General features: G+C 33.9%; 1 protein-coding gene and 1 long non-coding RNA gene across 18 annotated transcripts in view; one reads left to right on the top strand and one right to left on the bottom strand.

Annotated features, from left to right (window-relative positions):
• LOC113603917 (uncharacterized) overlaps positions 1-13,982 on the bottom strand; it is a 44,313-nt gene extending 30,331 nt beyond the window's left edge. Inside the window, exons 1-2 of the long non-coding RNA XR_003425718.2 lie at positions 13,903-13,982; positions 6,073-6,135 (exon numbers count right to left, since the gene is read on the bottom strand). This is a non-coding gene — a long non-coding RNA (uncharacterized LOC113603917). The remainder of the gene's footprint in view (positions 1-6,072; positions 6,136-13,902) is intronic.
• Positions 1-25,258, top strand: part of KCNT2 (potassium sodium-activated channel subfamily T member 2) — a 360,665-nt gene that overhangs the window by 126,934 nt on the left and 208,473 nt on the right. For 12 of the 17 annotated variants that reach the window (XR_003425716.2, XR_008293217.1, XR_008293218.1 and 9 more), the window contains 3 exons: positions 138-212; positions 1,727-1,828; positions 5,462-5,556. Coding sequence is in view for 14 of the 17 variants with exons in the window: in XM_027074938.2 (XP_026930739.1) it covers positions 138-212; positions 1,727-1,828; positions 5,462-5,556 (272 nt within the window). In the remaining 3 variants the exon portion in view is untranslated. The remainder of the gene's footprint in view (positions 1-137; positions 213-1,726; positions 1,829-5,461; positions 5,557-25,258) is intronic. The other 5 variants (XM_027074933.2, XM_027074935.2, XM_027074941.2 and 2 more) reach the window with 1 other exon arrangement.

The following is a 25,258-nucleotide window of genomic DNA, read 5'->3' as shown; positions in this document are numbered from 1 at the left end:
TGCTATATCTTTATAAATAATTTGGTATTCTGTTAATGTAAGCATCCTTGCTAGAGAAATTCTGAGTGCTGTCTTTTTCCCCCTTTAATGGGATTCAGTATAATTGACTTTCATTTTTATTTATTCTTTCTTGGAAGGGAAACATCTGGGAACAGATTTTACGAATACCCTTCATCTTGGAAATAATTAATGCAGTTCCCTTCATTATCTCAGTAAGTCCTAAAAGCATCTTTAAAACAAATAATTTTGTTATTGGACTTAAGTCTTTAAATCTAAATACTAATATATAATATATTAGTTCCAATAAATGATTTTGGGCTTTGGTTAGAATCATGGTATTAAAAATAAGTAGTAAAATCAGTTGGATAACTGGATTGTGAAATTAAATGAAAACTAATGAGATTTAGTGCAATAGCAAAATAAAACACTTCTTAGACATATATGCTCTAGATGTGCCATTTAAACAGGTGTGGGTATTATCTAGACAGAGTAGAAATTAGTCATTCCACTTCTTGTGTGTATTATGGACTTAAAAAAAAGAAACTAACAAAAAGCAGAATGAGACCTGTAAATATAGAGAACTGATTCCTGCTGTCAGGGGTGGGGGGGGGGGGTCTGGGCAAATTGCTTGAAGGGGAGTGGGATACAGGCTTCCAATTACGGAATGAATAAATCATGGGAATAAAAAGCACAGTGTAAGAAATGCAATCAATGATACTGCAATAGTGATACAACAGGACAGATGATAGCTATAATTAATGGTGAACATAGCTTAATGTATAAACTTGTCAAAACACTAAGTTGTACACCTGAAAGTCATGTAACATTGTGGGTCAACTATACTCAGATTAAAAAAAAGATATCAAGCATTTATGAAAGTTTCTCATACTGAGAATATACTTATTTCTAGCTTAAACACAATTATTTTACTATGTTCACTTCTCTTGTTAATAAGAAAGTTGCCAATAGCCAGACAGCTAGCAATTTTTGCTTCTTTACCAAAATACAGTGGAGTACCAATTCTATGAAGATCCTGCTCAGTTGCAGCCCCATAAACACATAACCAGCACTTTCCCATTGCAAAATTAGGTTTCAATCTCCATTTCATAGAGTTATGATAATGTCTGTTGGGAATATGCTTTGCAACACTTTATTTGAGTTTTATTTGGAAAATTATGAAAGTAAGAAAATATTATCTAAAGCAGTTGCTTACTTCTGATAATTATTTTACTTTTAGTGATTTATCTAGAGAAACAACTGGAACGAGATTAAATGACAGGCTACCTAACTATAATCCAATTGAATATGGTTCCCAATGTCAGTTAAAATGTTTGAATCTGAAGAGAGTAAGTGGTAATGTTAAGCAAAAGGAAACCTTCTCTGCTTACTCCTACTTTCCCCCTCAAGTTGTAGGGAAGAGAGAAGTGATGTCTGTTGTAAACTGTCACACTGAAAGATTTAATGGTAGAATTACCATAGTTGTAGCTGATATTCAGTGGGAGCTTATTATTTCCTTTCTGCTTCTACAATAATTCCCAAAGAAGTTTTCCATAAGAAAGACTTAGATGATAAATGCAAAGATCATATCTTCTCCTCCCATTTCATTAATGAGCTTAAAGTATTTGTCACATTTAAAAAAATTATATGTCCTTTAATCACTTTTTTCCTGTTTTACATTTATTTTCAATTTGCTGGCTATGATTTTTGCTTTGAGATAAAAGTTTAGCTCTGGTTTGTTTTTCAGATCTTTTGGCCCTCCTTAAGGAATCTGTTTGTCCCAGTCTTTCTAAACTGTTGGCTTGCCAAACATGCCTTGGAAAATATGATTGTAAGTATGACAGGGAAGTGCAAATACAAAACTATTTTCAACCCTCCATTATTTTTTAAATCCTTTTGATGCTCAGACTAAACAGAGAGAGAAGATGATTTGAAGTCTTAGTCTTGTACTTCCACACTCTTCCTCCCTATAATAGAAACTCATACTATTGTGATTTATTCAGGTATAACTAAATATCTAAATGTCTTATTTTTAAACTTCTTTTAAATTAATTTAGTATTTTAGTAATAGTTTCATTTAAATGTTTACGAAAATGAAAAAGTTTTGGTAAAATACCTTCAAATAATGAAAGTGATATGTTGTATTAACATTGAAGCTAATAGACCCTAAGTTTGCTTGTATCCTAATTCAGGATGACAACTTCTTAAATGCCCATATTGCCAAGTTACTGCCTTTGTAAGGCCCTTTGAACTGGTAAACAAAAATCATTCAGATTTTCTAAATATCACCAAACCAAAGCTATCTGCTATTTGGACAACAAATTAACCAATCTTGTGAAGAGGAATAACCTTCCTAGGCAATCTGTTGATATATAATGGGAGTCCTTGTTTTAAGGATTTAGGAGGTGATGTCAAACTGCTCTTTTTTTTAATGTTTATTTATTTTTTGAGAGAGAGAGAGAGAGAGAGAGAGAGGATGAGCAGGGGAGGGGCAGAGAGAGAAGGAGAGAGAGAATCCCAAGCAGGCTCCGCCCTATAGCACAGAGCCTGATGCGGGGCTCAATCTCATGAACCATGAGATCATAATCTGAGCAGAAATCAAGAGTCAGAAGCTTAACTGTCTGAGTCACCCAGGAGCCCCAGATGTCAGACTGTTCTTAGCTGTAGGTTTTCTCACATTCCATAAAAATATGTGAGATTTTGTGAGGTTCTGTATTGAAGCTGGAAACCCTTCATTTAAAGTCATCCTTTTACATTTTGTTAGGTTGGGTTGTGAGTGGGATATTAGAGGGAGAAAGAGAAGGAGAAGTAAGAGATTCAGAACTCAAGAGTTGTGCCACGGTTGGATTTTGCTGAAGGCTGACCCTGTGCGGAGGGACTGATTTATAACTATGAGCAAAATGTGTTTACTATAGGCTTCAATATAAGTTAGCCGTGAGACATTTTCTCTTTAGTCATCAATTCTATAAATGCTAATATGAGTCTACTATGTGCCAAGCAGTCTGATATGATAGCTAATGATTTAACTTTCTTCATCTTCAAAACAGAACAAAAGTACTTACATTACGGACTTGCAATGAGAATTAAATAAAATCACATATACGTATAAACATATATATATGTGTGTGTGTATATATGTATAAAATATTGTATCTGGCACAAACACAGTCAGGGCTCAAGCAGGCCCTGAGCCAGGGCTCAACAAGCAGACTTGTTTTATTTTAAATGTTTTTTTAAAAAGAAATGAACATGAAATTTTAGCCAAAGGAATATTTGGAATAACATTTAAGTATTCTCAACCAAATGAATGTTTCCAAACATTGAGTAACAACTGGAGTCTCATGAAAATACATGAGCAAACAGTAGGGGAATGTGGCCTGTGAAGTGGTTTGAATAAACATTGGGCTGTCTTATCTGTCCCCCCCCCCCCAAAAAAAACCCAAAAAACATTTTTTCACTAAATATATTTTGCCCAAATTGTTAATGAAAAAAATACACCATGAAAAAATAAATCTCATTTTACTAATTTGTGTTATTAGTTGGTGGAAAAAAAATAACCTAACCATGGGAGGAATCATTAATCAATCATTGAGAGCAAAAGTAGTGCTTTGTAATATTAAGTTAGGATTCATTTTCCACTGTATTTCTATATTTTGCTTCTCCTTTCACTGATTGCTAAATTTTTAGTTTTTCTGCTCATTAACCCTCTGTCAAAAAGAAAGTAAGGAATGAGAGGTAAAATTGTAACCAACTTATTTTTTTTTGTTTTCATAACAGTTTTGGTTAAATATGTGGTAGAAGAAGGTAAAGTAATGTTTTGTTGAGATTTTATATTGGTGAATTGATTTATTTCAAGCAATACCGACTTTAAGATTGTTAAAAGTTTATTATAAAATTTTTGAGATGAACAGAAAACTATAAAGTAAATTATGAAAACCTATAAATCTATCAGACTTTATATCCTCCTAATATTTTCTATGAAAAACATGCATACCTATCATATATGAAATTATATGTTCAATTTTATAATTTGAATTAAAAAAAATTTTTAATGTTTATTTTTGAGACAGAGACAGAGCATGAGCAGGGCAGGGACAAAGAGAGAAGGAGACACAGAATCCAAAGCAGGCTCAGCTCCTGAGCTGTTAGCATAGAGCCTGATGAAGGGCTCTAACTCATGAACTGTGAGATCATGACCAGAGCTGAAGTTGGATGCTTAACTGACTGAGTCACCCAGGCGCCCCTTGAATTTTGTTTTTATAGTGCCCAATTTCCTATATCACTAAATACTTTTTTCAAATCATTAAAAAAACTTTTTTAATGTTTATTAAGTTTTGAGAGAGAGAGAGAGCATGAGGGTGGGAGGGGCAGAGAGAGAAGGAGACACAGAATCTGAAGTAGGCTCCAGGCTAATGAGCTATCAGTACAGAGCCCAATGCGTAGCTTGAACTCACAAACGGTGAGATCATGACCTGAGCCGAAGTTGGACACTTTGGTTGGACACCAACTGAGCCACCCAGGCACCCCCTTTTTAAATCATTTTTAATGGCTGCATCTAAATCTGTTATATAGTTTTGATCAGTTAATCATTTTGTATTGCATATTTTAGTTACTTTAATAGTAATGAACATTTGTTATTTCATATAAGTATTATAATTTTGTAATAAAGGTGAACATACGTAAATATTGATTTTTATCTCTGATTATTTTCATGTGGTCAATTTTTAGAAATTATGTGATTGAATAAGTACTCACTAAATTAATGAATGAATGTATGAAATAAAAAGGACAGGGCTGTGACCTATGTTACTAAATCACCTTCAAGACATTTTATAACAAAGTATATAGGCAATATCATATGTGAGTGCTCATATTTTGTATCTTAAACAACACTGGGTATATATTCTTTAATGTCTTTCAAATGGAAAGATTAAAAAGCATATCTTGAATTCAAGTTTATATTAATGAAGTTAAACTTAAAAAATTTTGTTCATTGGCTATTTAGCCTTTGATTTTTATGATATATTGCCTGGCGTATTTCATGTCATTTTTCGTGATTCAGAGAATGAGATGTGATTGTAGCTTGACCTACTTACTGCTTTCCCCTAAATTGAATATATTGTTTTCTGATCTTTTAAAGTTAGAATTTTCCATAAGAGATCGTGCTTATCATGGAGGGCTGTGGGAGTCAGTGCAACATCTCTGTAGATGTTGGTAAGGCAAGTAACTGAAATTTGGTGCTTTGGTGGTCCCCCATAGTATTATGTTTGTCATATGAATGCTAAGGTAAGTTACATTTAGACCTAGGCAAAAATGAAGATATGTTGCTATATCCATTTAAAGTATATGTATCAAGTGTGCACAAGGTAGCTAAAATATAATACATAGTAATAAATGTAGTGAAACTCATGGATATTTAGTATTTTCAAAATTAAAATATGCTTTTTTTTTGGTTTTATTTTAGAATGATCTGCACAGAGCCATACAGCGTACCCAGTCTGCAATGTTTAATCAAGTTTTGATTTTAATATCTACATTACTATGCCTTATCTTCACTTGGTAAGATTATACATATCATTTTTATTGTTTCATTTAATTATAGTTTTTAAATATTATATATCATTTGAAATGAGTTGGCTAAAATAGATATTCTCTACAAATGTAAAGATCACCTACAGAATTAAAAGTGAAATCTCTCCTTCAGTCTTACAGAAAAACCAAGAAAGCACGTCTATCATTTGGTACTGATATTTACTGCAACTTTGACATTTTCCCAAATGCTGTAAACAACCAAATCACAAGAATTTGCACTTCGTGCCATAGTTGTCAAACAAGAAATTTTCTTTCAAACTGCTGACTTGGAGGTGCCCTTATCTTTCTTACAATCTTCAAAGCAGAAACACTGTTGAGAAAACTGTCATTACCCATCACTGTCTCTGCCTGTGCCTTGTCTCCGTGATGTTTCAGTACACAGTCAGGCAGAAAGCAAGGGCAGATGTCCTGCCAGTGCAATGCAAGACCTGGTTCTTTGCTTTGTTATAGAAAACAGGTATTTCTTTTTCTGGAAAGTCTCACCTTGATGATGATAAAGTAATCCAGTGGGAAATGGTGCTCTGCACATATGGACTCATGTAGATCCTTAAGTGGAGGGAAAAAATGTGAAAATCAAAAAATGAGGTAGAATAATATATCAGTTACAGGAGTCTTAAATATTATGTGCAATGGTGCTCTGTCCTGGATTTGACGTATTCAGAAAGAGAAAAAGCTAATTAGGAAGTACAAAATAAGAAGAATGCCTTCATGTGCTAGTACAACTGAATCAGATACAAATAGAGCTATAGGTGTACGTGTGTAAACATAGGTTGAGATATATAGGCATAGTAATACTTTGTGTCAGTAGTTTGCAGTGCCTATCTCTATTAACTGGATTTAAAATGTTTTATTGCATACTTTATATCTTAAAAAATAAATATATTTTAAGATACTTAATGTCTATAGATACAAACTCTCTAAACTTGACACAAAGCTATCTTATCATTTAAACCTTTTTTACTGTTCACAAATTGTTTTTATTGTTCACCTCGTAAACACCTACCTGCATAAATATGAAATATTAAGAGTAATGATTTCCCTCTCAAGTCACTAAAAATTCTTAATTTTAAGATAATGACATCATATAAATAGTTTAAGAGGGTTTTTTTGTTTTGTTTGTTTTACCTCAGGAAAAATACTACAAATTAGAATTTTTTTTTACTTATGTACATGTTAATATTTCAAATGCTGAAAAATTGAAGAAAGTAAAGTGATTTAAAAAATATTATTAGAGTCTGTTAAAGTAAAGTTAGTAAAGAAGCAATTGAAATATAATGCTAAAAAAGGATAAATTATTTTTATATGGTAACGGTTAGTTCAGTACTTTTGTTTTGGAAGCATCCTTATCACAGTGAATCATGCATAGTGGGCTCTCTATTTGCTCTTACTTTCTGCCTATATGTCTATTTCTTGAGTAGTTTTTATTTTCAAAAGAAGCACCTAGCCACTTTCTCACACCAAGGAATGCAGCAGTGCTAGATACAGGGTTTTCATGATGTATATGAAATTGCTGTTATGCAGTTTATTTCTCATTTAAGTCATTTGTTTCACTTTTTATTTTGTTTGAAGTTAGAGTTGCTTTTGTTGGTGTTGATCTTGTGTACTATTGTTTTTAATCACACGTACATTATCAATGTACAATGTCATTGTTTTTAATCACTTGTATGTTCATACATTTATATTAACATGTTTCTAAATTATAAAATCTAGAATGGGGAAACTGAAGTTTGATTTCTTTGTGTGTCCTCCTCTAGCCGTACAAGCAAAATGTCATCATAAATCATGACTATCATAGTAAGGTAGAATAAACCTTGTATGAATTCACCATCAAAAGTGCAGTTATGTACAAGAAAAATATAAACAATGTTATACTGGTTATAACACACAAGCTGTTGTAACAAAGTTACACCACACACACTATAAAATATGAATATACACAAAGATTCAGCAGCTTAAACAAATAGAAATGTTTAAGTAGTCTGTCCAGATGCCTGGGTGGCTCATTTGGTTCTGCATCTGGCTCTTGATTTTGGCTCAGGTCGTGATCTGACAGTTGTGAGATCAAGCCCCGAGTCTATGTGGAGCCTGTTTCATATTCTGTGTCTCTGTCTCTCTGTGTCTCTCTCTTTCCCTCTTTCTCTCTCTCTCTCTCTCCCTCCCTCCCTCCCTCCCTCCCACCCAAAAAAAAAAAGAAAAAAAGAAAGAAATGTTTAAGTAGTCTTTCTAAGAAGGTTACATTAGCTTAATACTGCTGGAGACTAAATTTTCTTGTAACTTGTTTTCTACCATTCCCAAAACATGGTTTCCATTTCATGGCTCAAGATGACTACTCTACTCTTGCCTATATTCTAACTCCAGCCTGTAGGAAGGAAGAAAAGAAGGAACAACTTGGAAATTGCATGCATAGTTTAGGCAAGAATTTGGTCATATATTCATACACAGATGAAAGGGAGTCTCCAAAATTCTGGTCATGGTGGGAAACAGTATACCAGCTGAATATTGTGCTATCATGGAAAAGCAAAACTGGATACTGTGGAACAATAAGCCATCTCTGGCCCTGATAAGTCATACAAGTCCATATGTGCATCCTTTGTTTAAAACTCTGCTATGTTAGTTTGGAGCCCATGGGCAATTTACTTAATTTACCCAGTCTTTTATGCCACATTATTTATTTATATATTTAAAAAAAATTTTTAATGTTTATTTATTTTTGACAGAGAGAGACAGAGCATGAGCGGGGGAGGGGCAGAGAGAGAGGGAGACACAGAATCCGAAGCAGGCTCCAGGCTCTGAGCTGTCAGCACAGAGCCCTATGCGGGGCTCCAACTCACAGACCATGAGATCATGACCTGAGCCGAAGTTGGACGGCCAACCGACTGAGCCACCCAGGCGCCCCTTTATATGCCACATTATTAAATGAGGGTGATATTAATCACCCTGTAAGATTTTTGTTGTGCTTTTTTTAAATGAGGACAAATTAGGTATGTCATACAATGTCTATCTGAGGATGTGGCATTTGGTGTGAACACTCCAAAATTTCATTTTTTTTTCTACTTCAAATGTCCTCTTTATATACGATGATTGAATTTTGTGAGTGCACAAAAACTAATTTGCTCTAAAATATATAAGCATCGTAACGTATTAATAATAATATAAGACTTAACATGATGCCTAAAATATATATTTATTAGGAAATATGAGAGAATATTTTCCTCCATTATAATGTATTCAGACTTTCTGTGCTTTCTACATATTTCTAATATCTGTTTCCTCTAGTTAGCTTCACTAAATTAAAAGTAATGGTAGCATCTCCCTCTTTCAGGGTACATTTAATACTTTATACTTTACAAATACGAGTGTGTGTGTGTGTATACACACACATATATATTATCTATGTATATAATGTTTTGTTTTTTTTTTACATTTTGGTGATATTAGTCTTAATCAGTTGCTGTTACATTATGTCATAGAGCAAGACTGTCAGTGTTTTTCCAAAATCACAATTTTTAATACATAAATTTAAGCCCCTAAAGATTCAACAGCTAATAGTTGGTGAACTGGCTGTGTTGTTCATGAATCTCACAATCTTTAAAATTACCTGTTTGGGGAAGCTGCTATATAGTTTTAAAAATGTATCTTATCTTCATCATTATTAACATTACAAAGAACTATCATTAAGCATCTGTCTACAAGAGACACATGCCAAACTGAAATAAAATTAAGCAGCTGACCCACTGTCTGTAGGGAATGTGCTCAGAATTGTTTTTCCTGTCATTGTAATGGAATTGGACTAATCTTTCCCCATGTCTGCTGTGTACCCCTCTTGATCAATAACGCACACTTCCAAGGCAGCTGGGGATTGTGATTCAGCCTGTGTCTCTGTAACAAAGCAGAGGAAACTGGTACATCGGGAATTAAGCGCATGACTTTAGCTTAATTATCAACATAATCCAACCAATGATAAGAACTCTAATTTATAATGCATTTGGCATTTCTAATTTTACACTAGTAGATTTATTTTGCACCTACTTTGTTTCAAACTTCAATTTTTTATTTGAATATGTATGTTTGGATATTTTTATATTCTTTCATAGAGCTGTAGCATAAAGAGCTGTATTATGTTAATGGATGTTTCATGTTTTAGTCCAATGAAAACAATTCAGTATACATCCTCAGTCTTACTTCAGGAGAAAATAAATCCATTTATTGTTTAAAAATGTGACCTAGTTAAAATTTTTAACATGCTTACTTAAGTCAGTGCTGAATATATATATAAGTGATGAGTGAATCGCTAAATTCTACCTGAAACCAATTTTACCATATATGTTATCTGACTAGAATTTAAATTAAAAAAGTATTTGTGATTTTCTTGTGAATCTTTGATTAATACTTACTTTAATGCTCGATGCTGAAGTTCTTGAATTCTGTTTACTGATTTAACTCTTAAGGTAAATAGCCGCGTGGGAGGTGCACAGTCAGAAAATAAGTACTGAAGTTTGGAGAAAGTATTACACCATGTTCTAATGGTGTTATCACCACTGTGATATTTGGTTACTAGTTTTGTTTGGTCAGATTTGTTTTGCTTCATTACAAGTGAATGACAGAAAGTGCATTTGTCTGAGGATCTAACAGCCCCCAGGTTTGTATTACACTAGAACATATAGAAACCTTTTTGTCCCAACTAAATTTTGCCTAAGTGGGCAGCCAGATATTAAGGCAATTAGGATTTAGACCATCATTGAGTTATGAGGGTAATGTATAGTTATTTTCAGGCATACAAGAACTTATAAAGTTTGCTACCTACATATTATTAAGGAAGTACTACAGAAATGAGACAAAAAAGGATAAAGGAAAAGGAAAAAAATATAGCTTATGAGAATCTGTGGAATATGAAGTTGCAACACCTTGGATGTTTCTCTGGGAAACCCTATTTTCACACTGAGTTTTATCAGAAGTGCAGTTGAAGGCTTACCCAGGCAGAGGCAGAGACACGAGTTTTAATTTTTATGGCATAGGTACCTGGCCAAGGGTGGTTTTCAATTAGAAGGTGGGGTGAAGGAGTGATTGAAAACCAAAGTGGCCATGCCACAGTAATTCTCATGTTACAGATAAGAAACAGAGGCACAGAAAGGTCAAATAAAATGATGAACCTTAGATTATCTTAGGTCCACAAGTAGTAAGAAGCAGAGCTCAGATCTAGACCTAGGCAGATTTGTGCCAGAGCCCACATACTTAACCACTGTAGTATTATTTCTTTGATATTCTAGAAGTCACGAATAAAAAAATAACCTAAAAAAAATCAAAGAGAATTATGTTAATTTTCCCATTTCTTTTATTGTGAATTTTTAAATCACTGTTTGAAGTAGCATTATACTTTAGTAAGACATTAAGATGACGAACTCTTGGGGTGCCTGGGTGGTTCAGTTGGTTGAGCATCTGATTTCGGCCCAGGTGTTTTGATTTTGCAGTCCGTGAGTTTGAGCCCGTGTCGGGCTCTGTGGTGACAGCTCAGAGCCTGGAGCCTGTTTTGGATTCTGTGTTTCCTTCTCTCTGCACCTCCCACCCCCGCCCCCATGCTCTGTCTCTCTCTCTCTCTCTCCCTCAAAAATAAATAAACGTAAAAAATTTAGAAAAAGACGACAAACTCTTAATTTTTAGATATTTTTGATTAAGGACAGAAGAATATTTTAGCTATTGCTGTCTCTTGTGTGTGAATAATTAGTTGCCTCAAATTCAACAAGTTTCTAATCTTTTTTTTTCTTTTTTAACTTTAGCAAACATAAGTACAATACATTTAGATAAAGTTACAACATATACATAACTATAATCTGTTTAAATTACTTTCATTTATCTGTTCATCCATCTCCCTTTCTGTATTTCTATGTATCTGTAGAGATGGGAATATATTCAAGTGATTATATATGGATATAAGAATTATGCATCATGTTTTCAACTGTCTTCCATATACTTTCTGCTATGGTGTCAGTCTTCATAATGAACATGTATCCTTTTTTAAAACAAACAAAACTGTAGCAAAAATGAAGGAATGTAAAAAGTGACAACAAAATTTAGCACAAATGCCAAATGTAAAGATCACATTCAATATGATTTATGTGATTGATTTCCTTCCTTTAGTGAAGTGATTCTCATATTAAGTTTTTTAAATATCCAGATTCCCCATCTTTTTCTCCTATTTCTTCTTTGAGTCTCAATTTTTAAATTGAAGCCCTGCCTTGAACTTTTCCTGAAGGCTGTCTGAATAATGGGAGATGCCTAAACTTTGTGCTTCTCAGAGTTGGAAAAAAATGTTAAATGTTGAATGCTTCTTTATTTATCAGTGTTTCTTGGTAGATTTTCATGATATATAAGAACAGAGTCAGTTTCCCTTTCTTACCATTTTATGCCCAGCATCTCTGTGGTTGGAAAATACAAGATGCTTAACAGACGTTTGCAGTAGATAGACAGTAACATTCAGGGGCCAAAATTCCAAAACAGTATCTTATCAATTGGAGGTACTTAAATATATTGTAAGCTAAGTATGTTGAAACCATATATTTGGAGAGGTTCCTTTAAATACCTTCTTTTCACAGTTAACTTTGCTATGAGGTCATGGAAGGAATTAAAATCTAACAAGTGTAGGGGCGTCTGGGTGGCGCAGTCGGTTAAGCGTCCGACTTCAGCCAGGTCAAGATCTCGCGGTCCGTGGGTTCGAGCCCCGCGACAGGCTCTGGGCGGATGGCTCGGAGCCTGGAGCCTGTTTCCGATTCTGTGTCTCCGTCTCTCTCTGCCCCTCCCCCGTTCATGCTCTGTCTCTCTCTGTCCCCCCCCCCCCCAAAAAAAAAAACCAAAAACGTTGCAACAAAATCTAACAAGTATAATCTATGAAGATATTCTAGGAATGTTTTATTTCTGCCAAGGAGATATAACTGGGTAGTAAAATGTCTACAAATTTAATTAAAAAGAAATACTCTTTGAAATAATTTTTATAAATTGCATATACACACCTCATAAATAAGAATTTCAGATAAATCAGACTTTGGCTGTTAATTTTGTCTCCATATAATTTCTGAATTTACGTCTTGACGATTTTTCTTCCTTCAACTTTAAAATTTGTGAGAGCAAAATAATTTAATAAAATTACTGAAAATACCACCTCCTATATTGAGCTCAGAAACAAATTGATTAAATACTAGAGAGCATTGCAGTACAGGCGCCATCATGCCGTTTTTTTTCCCCGCATCATCTTTCAGGATTTTTGTTTCCTGTTTTATTTCTTTCTTTGGGTTTTTTTGGTTCAGTTGCACTTTTGCTTCTCCCATCTGATCTAAATCCTGATCTTCTCCCAAAAAGTGTTCATCATTCATTTATTTTGAAACAAAGAATATGCAATTGTGGACATTAGGGTATAGGGTGAGGTATGGTCTCTTTTCATGAATTACTAAATTGCAGTATATGTTGACCTCAGATTAATGGTTTATGGAGTGATTCGGTAATCTTATTTTTGCATAGATAACAAGGACAATGCCCAGGAGCATAAGAACTTTCTTGAAACAATAGAAAAACTAGATTTATTATTACCTTAAAAACAACATTTCTCCCTAGAAAATGTAAAAATCCGTACAGCTCAGATATCTTAAATTCCATGGGAATATTAGGTTTTTGGCTGATACCCTGCAGGAAATGAAAATGATTATTTGGAACAATTTAATTGGTATTCATTCAATAAATACCAAAGTGCAAGTCGTGGGCTGATTTGAATACTAATGTCTGAACTACAAGCATGAAATCAAAGTGTTAGATGCTTTTAGCACAGAATGCCATTGCTAATTAAATTTTTCCAGTAACTGTGCACAGCAATAGGATTCATAGGGAGTGCACAGGTATTTAAGGTTATTTATTTATGCCACGTGACTTTTTTTTTCTCTGAAAATATTTTATTGTACAAATTGACATTTACCAGGTGGTGACAAAGTTAACAGTCTCAGTATTTCCTTTCATTCAACTTAATGTTGCAATGCAAGTCCTTATAAAACTTGCCGAAGCTTGAAAGCTTGTATAGTAAGTAGTCCCTTGCTAATACACAGGAGATACACTCCCAAGATCCCAGTGGATTCCTAGAACTGTGGGAAGTACTGAACCCTATATATATTTTTTTTCCTACATACACATGCTTATGATCAAGCTTAATTTATAAATTAGGCATAGTAAAGATTAACAATAACTAATAATGAAAAGAATAATTATAACAATATATTGTAGTAGAAGTTATGTGAATGTGGTCTGTCTCAAAATATCTGATTGTACTCTACTCACCCTTCTTCTTGTGATGATGTGGGATGATAAAATGTCTGTGTGATGAAATGAAGTAGGGCGAGTGGCATAGGCATTGTGATGTAACATTAGGCTGTTGTTGACATGACGTTATGACAGGATCATCTGCCCCCACTGTAGGTAGCTGAAACCCCAGAAAGCAAAACCATAGATAAGAGGGGACTGCTACATAACCAAATGTATAGTTAACATTTCAAAAGGCAAATTTTAAATAAAGTTTTAAAAAATGTTTGTTTATTTATTTTTTGAGGAAGGGAGGGAGGGTGGAGAGAGAAAAAGAGCAGGGGAGGGGCAGAGAGAGAGGGAGAGAGAATCTCAAGCAGGCTCCACTCAGCAGAGCCGGATGCAGGGATCAAACTCACAAACCATCTAACTCATGAACCCTGAGATCAATGACCTGAGCTGAAACCAAGTGTCTGTCGCTCAGTTAACCCAAGCCACCCAGGTGCCCCTTCAAAGACAAATTTTGAAGAGCACTAATTACAAGTGATTAGTAATTAAGATCCCTTTTTTATTATATATAGGGTCTAATTAAGTAAGCAAATCAAGTATGATTTTTCAGTCATTTTAAATAGGATAACATGAGAATCTGTATATTAAATCCTAATTAAATGTTCAGATTTTCTTTTAGAATTGCATAACACTGAAATTATTTTGAATGGATCTGTGTCAAAGATAACACTTTAGAATGTTTTGTGGGAAGCAGCCCTCCAGTAAACTCTTAAATCCAGCATTCTTTATGAAACGTTTAGAAAAATAAACTTTTTTTCTAAAAAAAAACTCCCCCAAACCCTTAAGCTAACATTGAAGCTTTTAAATTAACTGTATTTAATTCATTTACATTCTTTTAATATTTGACATGAATTCTTATTTAGTATAATTTGTCAGTGCCTATCATATTTTTCTAGTTTTGAATATTGCCTTTTTTATGAAGAAGACATTCATTAACAAAATTATATACGATGCTGCAATAAGGTAGGTGTGACCCAGTTGCAGGTTGGTACTGAGATCAGATAATGAGTCTCCTACTACATCTGTTTAGCTCTTACCATATCTGCATTGGGAGCTTGGTCATGAACAACTCCATAAACCATCCAAGTGTCCAGGGTCACATCTTACTTGAATGCTTATCTGTGCTAAGAGCCGAGGTCCATGGTCATTGCTGTGAATGGTGCACTTCAAGGCCATGAATTACCTGGAGCTCTCAAGCAATCAGTGAGTGCATTCTCCTCTGGGTCAGGACAAGCTGTATATGGAGTCATGTTACCTGCTGGCTCCTTAAGAATGATGTGTGAGCAACCTTGACAAAAAGGCAATAGCTTTATAATCAATTAAAAAGATTCTCCAGTCTGGTTCAACTTGTGCTTAAACTTTTTCATTTACCATGTGCATACACGGTGGTTCATCACACAGTTATCCTATTTTCTGCCACATAGTATGGACTTCAATTTCCACTTTAATGACAACTGTTGTCACACTGAGTGACAACTGAGTTCTCTACAACTCTGTGACTGTCTTCATTTAAGATGTGCTTGCTCTGTGGTATAAATGGTAAAAATCGTAAATTGGAACTATATAGTTCTGGGTTCATATTATGACCCCACGACTGTACCTTCATATCACTTACTATATGCTTATCCCTTTCATGCAGAGGGTAGATCTCATGTTAAGTGTTCTTACTGCAGTAAATTTTTAAAAAATAGAAGTGATACAGTTTTGATGACAAACTGGATGTAAGGTGTGGGAGAAAGAAAAATTGAAGGATGATTTTGAGATTTGCATTTTGGGAACTGACTGAATGATAGTGCCATGTATGAGGGTGAGGCAACCTGGAAGGAAACATAAAGAGGACGAGAAATAAAGAGTCCATCATAGCTGGGCTGCCTTTTAGAAACCTTAGTTAGGTATCAAATAGCCACTTGTCTATTTGGTAGTTAACATAAAAGTAAAAACTAGTGGAAATGCAGAGGGAACTTGATAAGAGTGTAATTGTAGCAGGAGACTTTAATAAAGAATCATATCTCTAAAATAGAGCCAAGAATTCTTTTTATTTTCACTTCTCCAAACATAGCCCTTCCTATACCATTCAACCCAGATGGTTGCCTATTTTTAACCACAGTCAACGTCAGAGCTTTTATAGTACATTCTCATTATAATAAAAGCATTTTCTTACCAGCGAGCAGTCAAATCTGTGCAGAATTCATACATCCTTCTAAACCACCACAAACTCTCTATTTTTTTCTCTTTTAAATTCCTCCTTATTTTTTCATCCTGTCTTTCCCTTCTTATTAATTCTTCTTCTTTTACCTAACTCCTTAAATTGCTTAGACACTTTTGCATTTCAGCTGACTTTTAGAATCCTTATATTTGGGATCGTATATCATTGTTGTTCTCCTCACAATTTCTTATTAGTAAATGCGTCAGATTATTTCATTGTGTTATGATTTGCTTTCTTTCTTGCCCATAATCATTGCCAATGTATTTTAAAATATTTTGATTCAGAGTGTTGAGAGACTCATTTTAGCATCATCTCCTTTCTCTAGATTCATTGCTTAAGCTGGTGTATCTCCTACTCCATGGTTATATTAACTAGCACCAAAGCTGTGCAGAAGTTATATAGAATATTTCTTTTTTAAAGTTTTATTATTTATTTATTTACTTATTTATTTATTTATTTATTTATTCATTCATTCATTCATTCATTTGAGAGTGAGAGAGTACACAAGCAGGGGAAAAGGGCAGAGAGAGGGAGAGAGAGAGAAAGAGAGAGAGAGTCAGTGAATATAGGGGAGAGGTGCAGGGGGAGGGAGAGAGAGAATCTCAAATAGTTACATGCTCAGTGCAGAGCGGGACCCAAGACCCTGACCCTGGGATCATGACCTGAGCCGAAATCAGTAGTCAGATTCTCAACCCATTGGGCCACCCAGTAGCCCTATACAGAATATTTCTGACTACCCCTAGTAATCCAGTTCATTTGGTATTTAATACTCTGTTTTAGTTCCTGTCCATTGAGCCATATCTCTCTATGTAAGTTTTTGGTATTTCTTTTTAAGATCTTGGTTTGCTAACAAATTGATTTTAAGATGTTCTAAATATATCATTTGACTTTCATATGAATTTGTCCCCTCTGGTGTGTCTGCTGCAAGGTGAAAACCACTTTTAATACCCTGCTTTACAATTATCTTTTGTATTGACAATTAAGCACCCAGTCATCTATTTTTTCAAGCCTAAAATATCCCCCAAATGCTTTAACTTTTCTCCCCAAGATATTTTGGTTTGCTTGCCTTTTACTAAATCTTTCTATTTTATAATTGTTAATTCAAACAAGACTCAGTGCTGAATGACCACCAAGATCAAGATAATTTATATAAAAGTATTTTGTAAACTATAAAATGCTATTTAAACATAATGTATTTTTTATTGCCATAATTTAGAGGAAAGATTTGTAGTTTAGAGAAAAAGTTGTTCTTCTTAGGCTTTATTTCTCACAGGGACATATGTGCGTATACAAGTTTCTCGAGGGACCTTAGGTAAAAAGATATCTTGGCTGCGTCACCTTCTTGCGTGTGACTTTAACGGATAGTCTTTCAGCTGTAATTTAGTAATTTTGTCAAATACAGAGAGAAAAATATTGTATAAATTTCAACAAAAGGCTTGAGGTAGTTTTAAAAGCAGACATGAAATTGGGTCTTCATAATAGGAGAAGAAACAACACATCAACATAATAAGAATGAAGTATAAATTTGATAGTAAGCTTGAAGGCAGCTGAGGTAGATGGAGAAATGTAATTGTATTTAGCTCTCTTTATGGGAAGGAAGAAATCACACAAATTTCTCAATGTAATCAATATCCTCCTCTCCCACTTCCTGAAAAACTCAAGAATCTCATTCTATAGGCAGAATGGTAGACATTATATGTAAGTATAGAGACACAATAAATGTTATTTCTTATTAAAAAATTTAAATGCAAAAATAGTAATGGTTTCCTGCTTATTGGCTTAGTGTTTCATATTTGTAATTGCTAAGAATAAAGATAAGTGCTATTGGGATACGCTGTTAAATGAAATATTGAGCTAAATGAGTCTCATGATGTGTAAAAAAAAAATAAAGGAAATAGCGTATTGATTGCGTACATTGAATTAAAAAAATGCTATCGTATTGCTTAGTTAATTTTTTCCTGATGTAAAAAATACAGAATCAAAGATTTCCTTGAATGGTGGTACCTTAATTGCAATTTTAATTCCCAGTTTAATTTCTTTAAGTATAAATAATTTGATATGGTAATGTTCTTAGCAGATTTTTTTTTTAACGGAAGCCATGGGAGCAAAATGTGTATTAGGTAAATGTCCACACAAGTCATGTTTTCCAGTAGATTTCTTTAGTTCAGAATGTGTCTTGTCCTTCCAAAACTGTTCTTTGAACAAATATCATTGATCAGGAAAGCAGTTGTAATTTCCAGTGGAAAAAAAAGGATGATTATTTACCTAGGAGACCATTTTACACAGATAACTGGTGTATTTGACCTCATCTTATGAACAATTAAATGCACCATCAATGGAAATGTTAGCTGAACGTGCAAAAGAATCAATCAGATACTTCTCAAGAGTGTTCTTACTCACATATGGTTATATTTGTTTATTACAGAATTATCTAAATATTACACTCTATGAAATAGAGTGTGAGTAGAGTATGAAGCAGGCATATGTTTACTTAGCCATCTCTTAGAAAGAGGAAATTTTCCAATTGATTTTAAGCAGTGATTAAATACTATAAAAGTAAATGTGCTATCATTATTGCAAACTTTTCATGACAGATTAGCATTACATTTTAAAAGCTGGGTTCAAATAAATTATTATATAAAAATAAGAGTCACTTTTGCTCTGAGAGTAATTCCCATTCCTTACAGTGTGAAGTATAACATGGGAAGCTCTATGTTCTTCTCTTTTATTTTTAGTGACTGATTAAATTTGGACTATTTCAGATAGAATGAGATAAAGCTTTATTTTGTGCCTTATTTAATTTCCAGAAACTGTTGACCAGAGACAGAATATTAGGGATTAGTTTTGTTATGTGGTAGCAACTAGCAATACATCCCTGTGGGAACATGTTAAATGAGTGTAAATCAGCTTAAATTAGTTGATATTTATTTGGTGCTCACATTTCACATGAGCAAGGATATATAAATAAGTGTTGTTGGGGTCAAGAATGTTCTGTCTTCGGGGCGCCTGGGTGACTCAGTTGGTTGAGCGTCTGACTTCGGTTCAGGTCATGATTTCATGGGCCGTGGGTTCGAGCCCTGCGTGGGGCTCTGTGCTGACAGCTTGGAGCCTGGAGCCTGCTTCGGATTCTGTGTCTCCCCCTTCGTATTCTGTGTCTCTGACCCTCCCCCATTCATGCTCTGTGTCTCTCTCTGTCTCAAAAATAAATAAACATTAAAAAAAATTAAAAAAAAAAGAATGTTCTGTCTTATTCTAGGTTCTTGTAGCTGAAGTAAGAATCAAATTGACATAATAGAGATTAGCAGGAGAAAATAAAATTTAATATAGTATGTACAGGGAATCCACATAGACATGGAAGTTCTAAAGGCAGTCAGGAAAAATGAGGTATATATGTTATCCTGAAATAAGAAGGAGTGGGAAGAGGTCTGGAACTTCAAACGGAGAGAATGCAATTCACAGGAAAATAAAAAAAAGTGAATATATGGTAAACGAATGTTTGCCTTGCCATAGATGCGTTTTTAAGATAAAACTTATTTCTGGTAAACACTTATTTTGGGAAAGAGCCCCAGTGTAGATTTTTTTTGTGCAGTTAAGGGAGGGGCAAAAGTTTCTCTTGAGACTGTAAGGTCTCAGTTGTCTTTAGCTCAAAGTACTACATATGCCAAGTGGCCCAACTTGGCTCCTACACTGTTTATCTTACTAATTTCTTGAAAAGTAAAAAAATAATGTGAAATATAATACTAAGTCTCAAACCTTTCCTGGAGAGAATTTGGATATATACATATTTTATTTTTATGAACTCTAAGTAGGTACATATGTTTAAATGCGTAATGGGAATTAATGGTGTGTAAAGCTAATATTTTATTGGCTAGGTACTTCACTTTTAAGAACTGAATCAGGTAAAAAAGTTCAAGGAAAAAAAGAGTAAATGGCAGAGAGGCAAGAGCTTACAACTTAGAAAGTGCTTGAGGACTGAATTTTGTAGCTTTTTTACATCCATTATTTTTCTGTTCACAACTCTAACTTCACTTGGATGATTTGTATCGGTAGTGTCTTAAAGTGCTTTGTCAGTCTGGAGACTAAGAGTCTAGTGTAAATATAGTTGCTGCTTGGAGCAGGAGTTACCACTCAGGATATCAGTAGACTTTTATTAATGAGCTCAACAACTACTCCATTTGATCACATCATTCATTCTCTTGCCTAAAGTTTTTCATTTATGTCTTCAGGATAATGTAAAATCCATGGTGTTGTATATAAAGTGATTTATAATTTGTCCCTGCCCACTTCACTGGCCTCATCTGCCCTTATTTGTCTTACTCTAAAGGCTGTCCTTTAGCCATATTGCCCTAAAGGAATGCGCTCACAGTTGGTTTTTTTTATGCAAAATTTTTCTTTGCAACTTGTAGAAGTTATATTGAACTGTTCATGACCTGATTATGAAGCCTTTCCTGTTGAGAATACCTTTTATTTTAAGTAAACTAATGGTTAGGAAGAAGTGCAAATAAAAAGGAAAGCAAAATAGATATTGTGATTTTTTGGCTTGTTTTTAAAAATTAAATCTTAAAAAAGGAGGAAAAAGGAATATGAATCTTGGAACTATTGACCTTTTTCTATTATTCTGTTTCTGGGAATGAAGTAGAGACAGGTTTAGAAAGGATCTCTAATGTCACGGTAGAACTCAGAAAGCCAGTGTAAGTCACTGACTTTAATATTTCCAATATTCCAATATTAAATATTAACAATTTACATGAAGAATCATTTAAATACACATGGAGGTTATGAGCATGTCTGTGGGCATGTGAGGCCCATATATACATACTGCATAAATGCATGCACACACACATATGCAGATATACACACTCTTTTTATGTCCTCATCCTCTTCTATAACATTTCACTAAATGATGTATTTTCTCATTGATCAGACCTTGGCTTTTTAATTTTATTTTATACTTTTCCACTAGGAATACATTATATATTTTAGCTATATTTTCTGTAATCCCATAAATATTTCAGTGTAGTGTGATATATTGTCTATAACAATTAAGAGATAGTAATAAGCATGTGAAGGACTCTAGTGAGGAACCCACTCCCAGGCTATCATCAGTTCAAACATCAATATCAGAATCCTTATATATGAACAAAAGTGGAATTAAAAATATTTTCCAAGGTGTATAGTTGGCAAGAAAGTATTGTTTGGTCTTATCTGCTCTTGCATAATTGGATCATAAGAATAAACAAGCCTAACCTTGCAGGGAGTGGTCATGTGGGTCTTGAGACCCTTTCAAGAGTGTTCCCACTTGACAGAGGATTCTGTTGTCTGATTCCACAAGCCTATTAGCTGAACCTGCCCTTAATATATTTTCACATTTTTTGTTGGTATGAACCTTTCTTTCAGTGTATTTGTTGTTATGCACAGAAAGAACAGGAACCTCTTTGATCTTACAGAACAGGAATGATTGTTTTAGGTGGCAGAATTTGCTTTATGACTTGCTCTCTCTGTTTAATGTTTGGTCGCAAGGTTGTTGGGGAGTAGGGTCTGATGCCTCCACTTTGCCTCTTTACGTTGGAGGTTACAAATGAGCACCTCAAAGAACCTGATAATTGTGAGCCAACAAATTGTCTTAGGTCAGTTTTTATGGTTCTAGTTACAACTTTTATATTCAACTGTTTCTTTGACATACCCTCTTAGACTCCTCAATGTAAGTATGTCCAAAGGCAAATTTATGCTATTTCTTTTCCAGATTGTCCACATCTCTGAAATAGCAACTACTGTCCATTCTTTGGGGGCAATTCCAAAGAATGGAATCATTCTTAATGCCTCCTATTCTGTGACACAACACACAATCAACAGATCCCACGGATTTTATCTCCTTAGTATCCTGCAAATCTATCCATTTCTATTCCTCTCAGTCATCACCTTACTCATCTAAACTACCAGAACCTCTTTACAACAAGTGCTGTTATAACTGGTTTACCTATGTCCACTCTGGTTCCATTCCAAACCATTCACCGCATGGCAACCAGAGTTTCCTTTGTGAAATGTAAATATAATGTGTGACTGCTTGCTAATGCTTGTTAAAAGTTTTCCATGTGTCTTGGGATGAACACAAAACTTCTTACTTAATATGTCCTAAATTTCCAGTACAATCAGGATTCTCCTCATCTTTTTCATTTTCATCTCACATCCTTGATTTATCCTCTGCTCAGGAGTCCTACTTTTTTCCCTTACTATTCCCATCACACTAACCTTCTTTATCCTTATAATATTCTACCTTATTTTTCTTTGCAGAGTAGAATCTGTCTTATCGTTTTTTTTTAATGTTAATGGAAACATCACTTTGTCATTTATGTCTAGTCCACCTGATTATGTCAAATTCAGGATTACAGGAGAGCGTAGCAAGGCAGGGGCAAAAGGGCTCTCCTGTTAAATTTATGTATATTTAGGTTAGTCATCATTTTCTGTCTCTTTCACTGGACTCTAATTTCCACAAGGGACCAGTCATGCCAGCTTTTCCATACCACTGTCTCCCCTAGTACCTAATTCTTTGCCTACCATGTAGTAACACCTAATAAATAGGTGAATAAATTCATGTGAAACTTTTTCAAATGTATATGATCTACAATAGAGCAAAAATAAAATGATAAGCACTTTATTGGAGATTCAGGAGAGAAAAATCCTGAGTTTTCCAGGAAGCAAGAAGTGGTAAATAAAACATTTTTATCTATTAACAGGAATGTGAGATGATTAAGTACCACCTTGTCTTTATTTACTGTCTTATCAATTCTGTTTTAAAAACATGAAAATATAATAACATTCTGCTGATGTTACAGGTTTTTATTGTTTTTTTTTCCCTTAACGGTTTCATTTCTTAACATTAGAGGCTCCTAAAATGAGAGTTACAAGAACATGATCATGATTTTACCTGATTCTTGACTAAATTTTGTCTCATTTTCACCTTGCTAATCTGTTTTACTCCTCTCTCATATCCCACTGCCTTATTTCTTTGTCTACTTCCTTCACAATTCACACTAGAAAACACATTTTGTATTGAGACCCAGTACACATTTCTTACTAAATGATTATAGATGAATATAAATATATGCTCAGTGCAGCATATAACCTGAGGAACACAGAACAAAACACTACATGATTATAGTTCCATCCTTCCTACCATGAACAAAAAGACCCTACTTCCATCTGATGCATTATCATAGTAATGGCCCATAGGCTGATGCGTCTATGAGTAATTTACGAAGACTGTTCCCCAGATGCTTTTATTTTGCTTAAATCACTAATGATGAAAGGAGAGGAAATGAATTTAATGTAATTTTGTTAAAAGAAATATATTGAATCAGAATAGTAAAGGGCAATGTGGAATCCCTTTAATTGAAGCGTTTAATATAAGAAAGAAGACTTACCACTATGTTATGGTTGGTGTAGCCTTAGATAATTTCTGTCTCATATCCTGGTGATCTTTCTTTTACTAGGTGAGTCAGAAAAAAATATTTTAAAATATGTAAGTTAACATGTTAGCTTTTTCCTAATGGAAGAATATTTAGTTAAAGTGAAAATTTCAAAATTAATACATTGTATTAGCTTCTTTATTACCAAGAGTATTTATGACTTTAATGCTTGATATGGTATATATTCTGGCTCTATGCATTTAGTGCAAAATGGGGCATAATCCTTTTTGTGTGTGATTTAATGTGGTTATGGCTTTTTTACATAAGTGTTTGAATAGTTTCTTTAAAATTATTCTTAATGAGATTTAACAGTATTTTAGTTAAGAAAAAATAATTTTAAATTCTTTTTAATGAGATACAATTTGGAGTCCTCCTTTCCATATGGCATGCTCAATTTGGTGATGCACATTTCAAATAATCACAGCATTTATGAAAAAATTTGTCCTATTCTCTTAGCTTCTTTGTCAGCAGAGAGAGGGAGCTTCTCTGCTTATCCAGTACTCAGTATGACCGCTGTTGTCCTGTATTTCTAAACTTTGTCAGGTATGTTCAAAGTTTAGATTTGTAGGAAGTCAGCAAAGAACAAGGAATGATGATTGAGGCTTATTTATTCTTGTGGATCTAAGGAAGGAATGGTAGGTCATTTGAAACTGCATGTTTACAGATTTGTTAGCAGTCTTAAATTGTGATTAAGATAGAGATGGAGCACTTTTAAAATTATATGTTTTGATTTCCATTGAGAAAAAGTAAACAAAAAAACCACAAAAAAAGAAAGAAAAGAAAAAAGAAAAAACCTCAGGGCCTGACAGTTTCATTGTTAAATTCCTTCAAGGAACAGTTAATCCAGGGCGATATAATTCAGGGCATGGACAAAGATAAAAAATTACCCAAATCATTTAATAATTAAGCTAAACTGATTCTAAAATACTGCGACAAAGCACAAACTATGAGCTAATGTTCTCCTAGTTGAGTTAATAAGACCCTAATCCTTTGAGATACTCTGTCAAAACTAAGAATTTTGGCAGGTGTGTTTCGTTAATCTTAGGAAAATTATTCTACTCTTGGAGATCCACAATAAACATTAACTCATTAAAATGATCTGGAAAGTCCTTTACGAAATAAATAAATATGTTTAACCTAGAGTTGCCAATTTTTTTTTTCTGATAAATATGGGTTTAATGATACATTGTTCTTCACACAGATGGCTACAGAGGGTTTATAATCTGGGCTATATAGCCATGCAACACAGACCAATTAGCTGAGTGGCTTACCAGATACAGTGCTAGATTGGCTTTTCAAGGAACATATGTTGAGATACAGAAATATATACCAAGGTCACTTTCAAGAGATAGATATAAAATTCCTATAGTAGTAAATTGACAGACTAAAAACAGAAGTTTACATTAGAAACTAAATCAAAACAAAATAAAATATCAAACAAGCAAAAGGGCACTTACTAAATATTAATTACCTTAATGATAGATAGGAGTAGAATAATACTAATAACATCATATATATCCTCTATCATTTGTCTAGTAATAGAAAGTGAATATTATAATAAATTCAACCTCTTAAAAAATTAAATAATTTTCTCCTCTCTCCACCTGCAAAGTTTTCCCTAATATTTTTTACCTTATAACTTTTTATCCATTGC

Source organism: Acinonyx jubatus, chromosome E4, assembly GCF_027475565.1.
Source record: "Acinonyx jubatus isolate Ajub_Pintada_27869175 chromosome E4, VMU_Ajub_asm_v1.0, whole genome shotgun sequence".
Taxonomy (NCBI): Eukaryota; Metazoa; Chordata; class Mammalia; order Carnivora; family Felidae; genus Acinonyx; species Acinonyx jubatus.
Note: the sequence above shows the minus strand (reverse complement) of the source record. Positions and strands in the feature narration are given on the sequence as shown.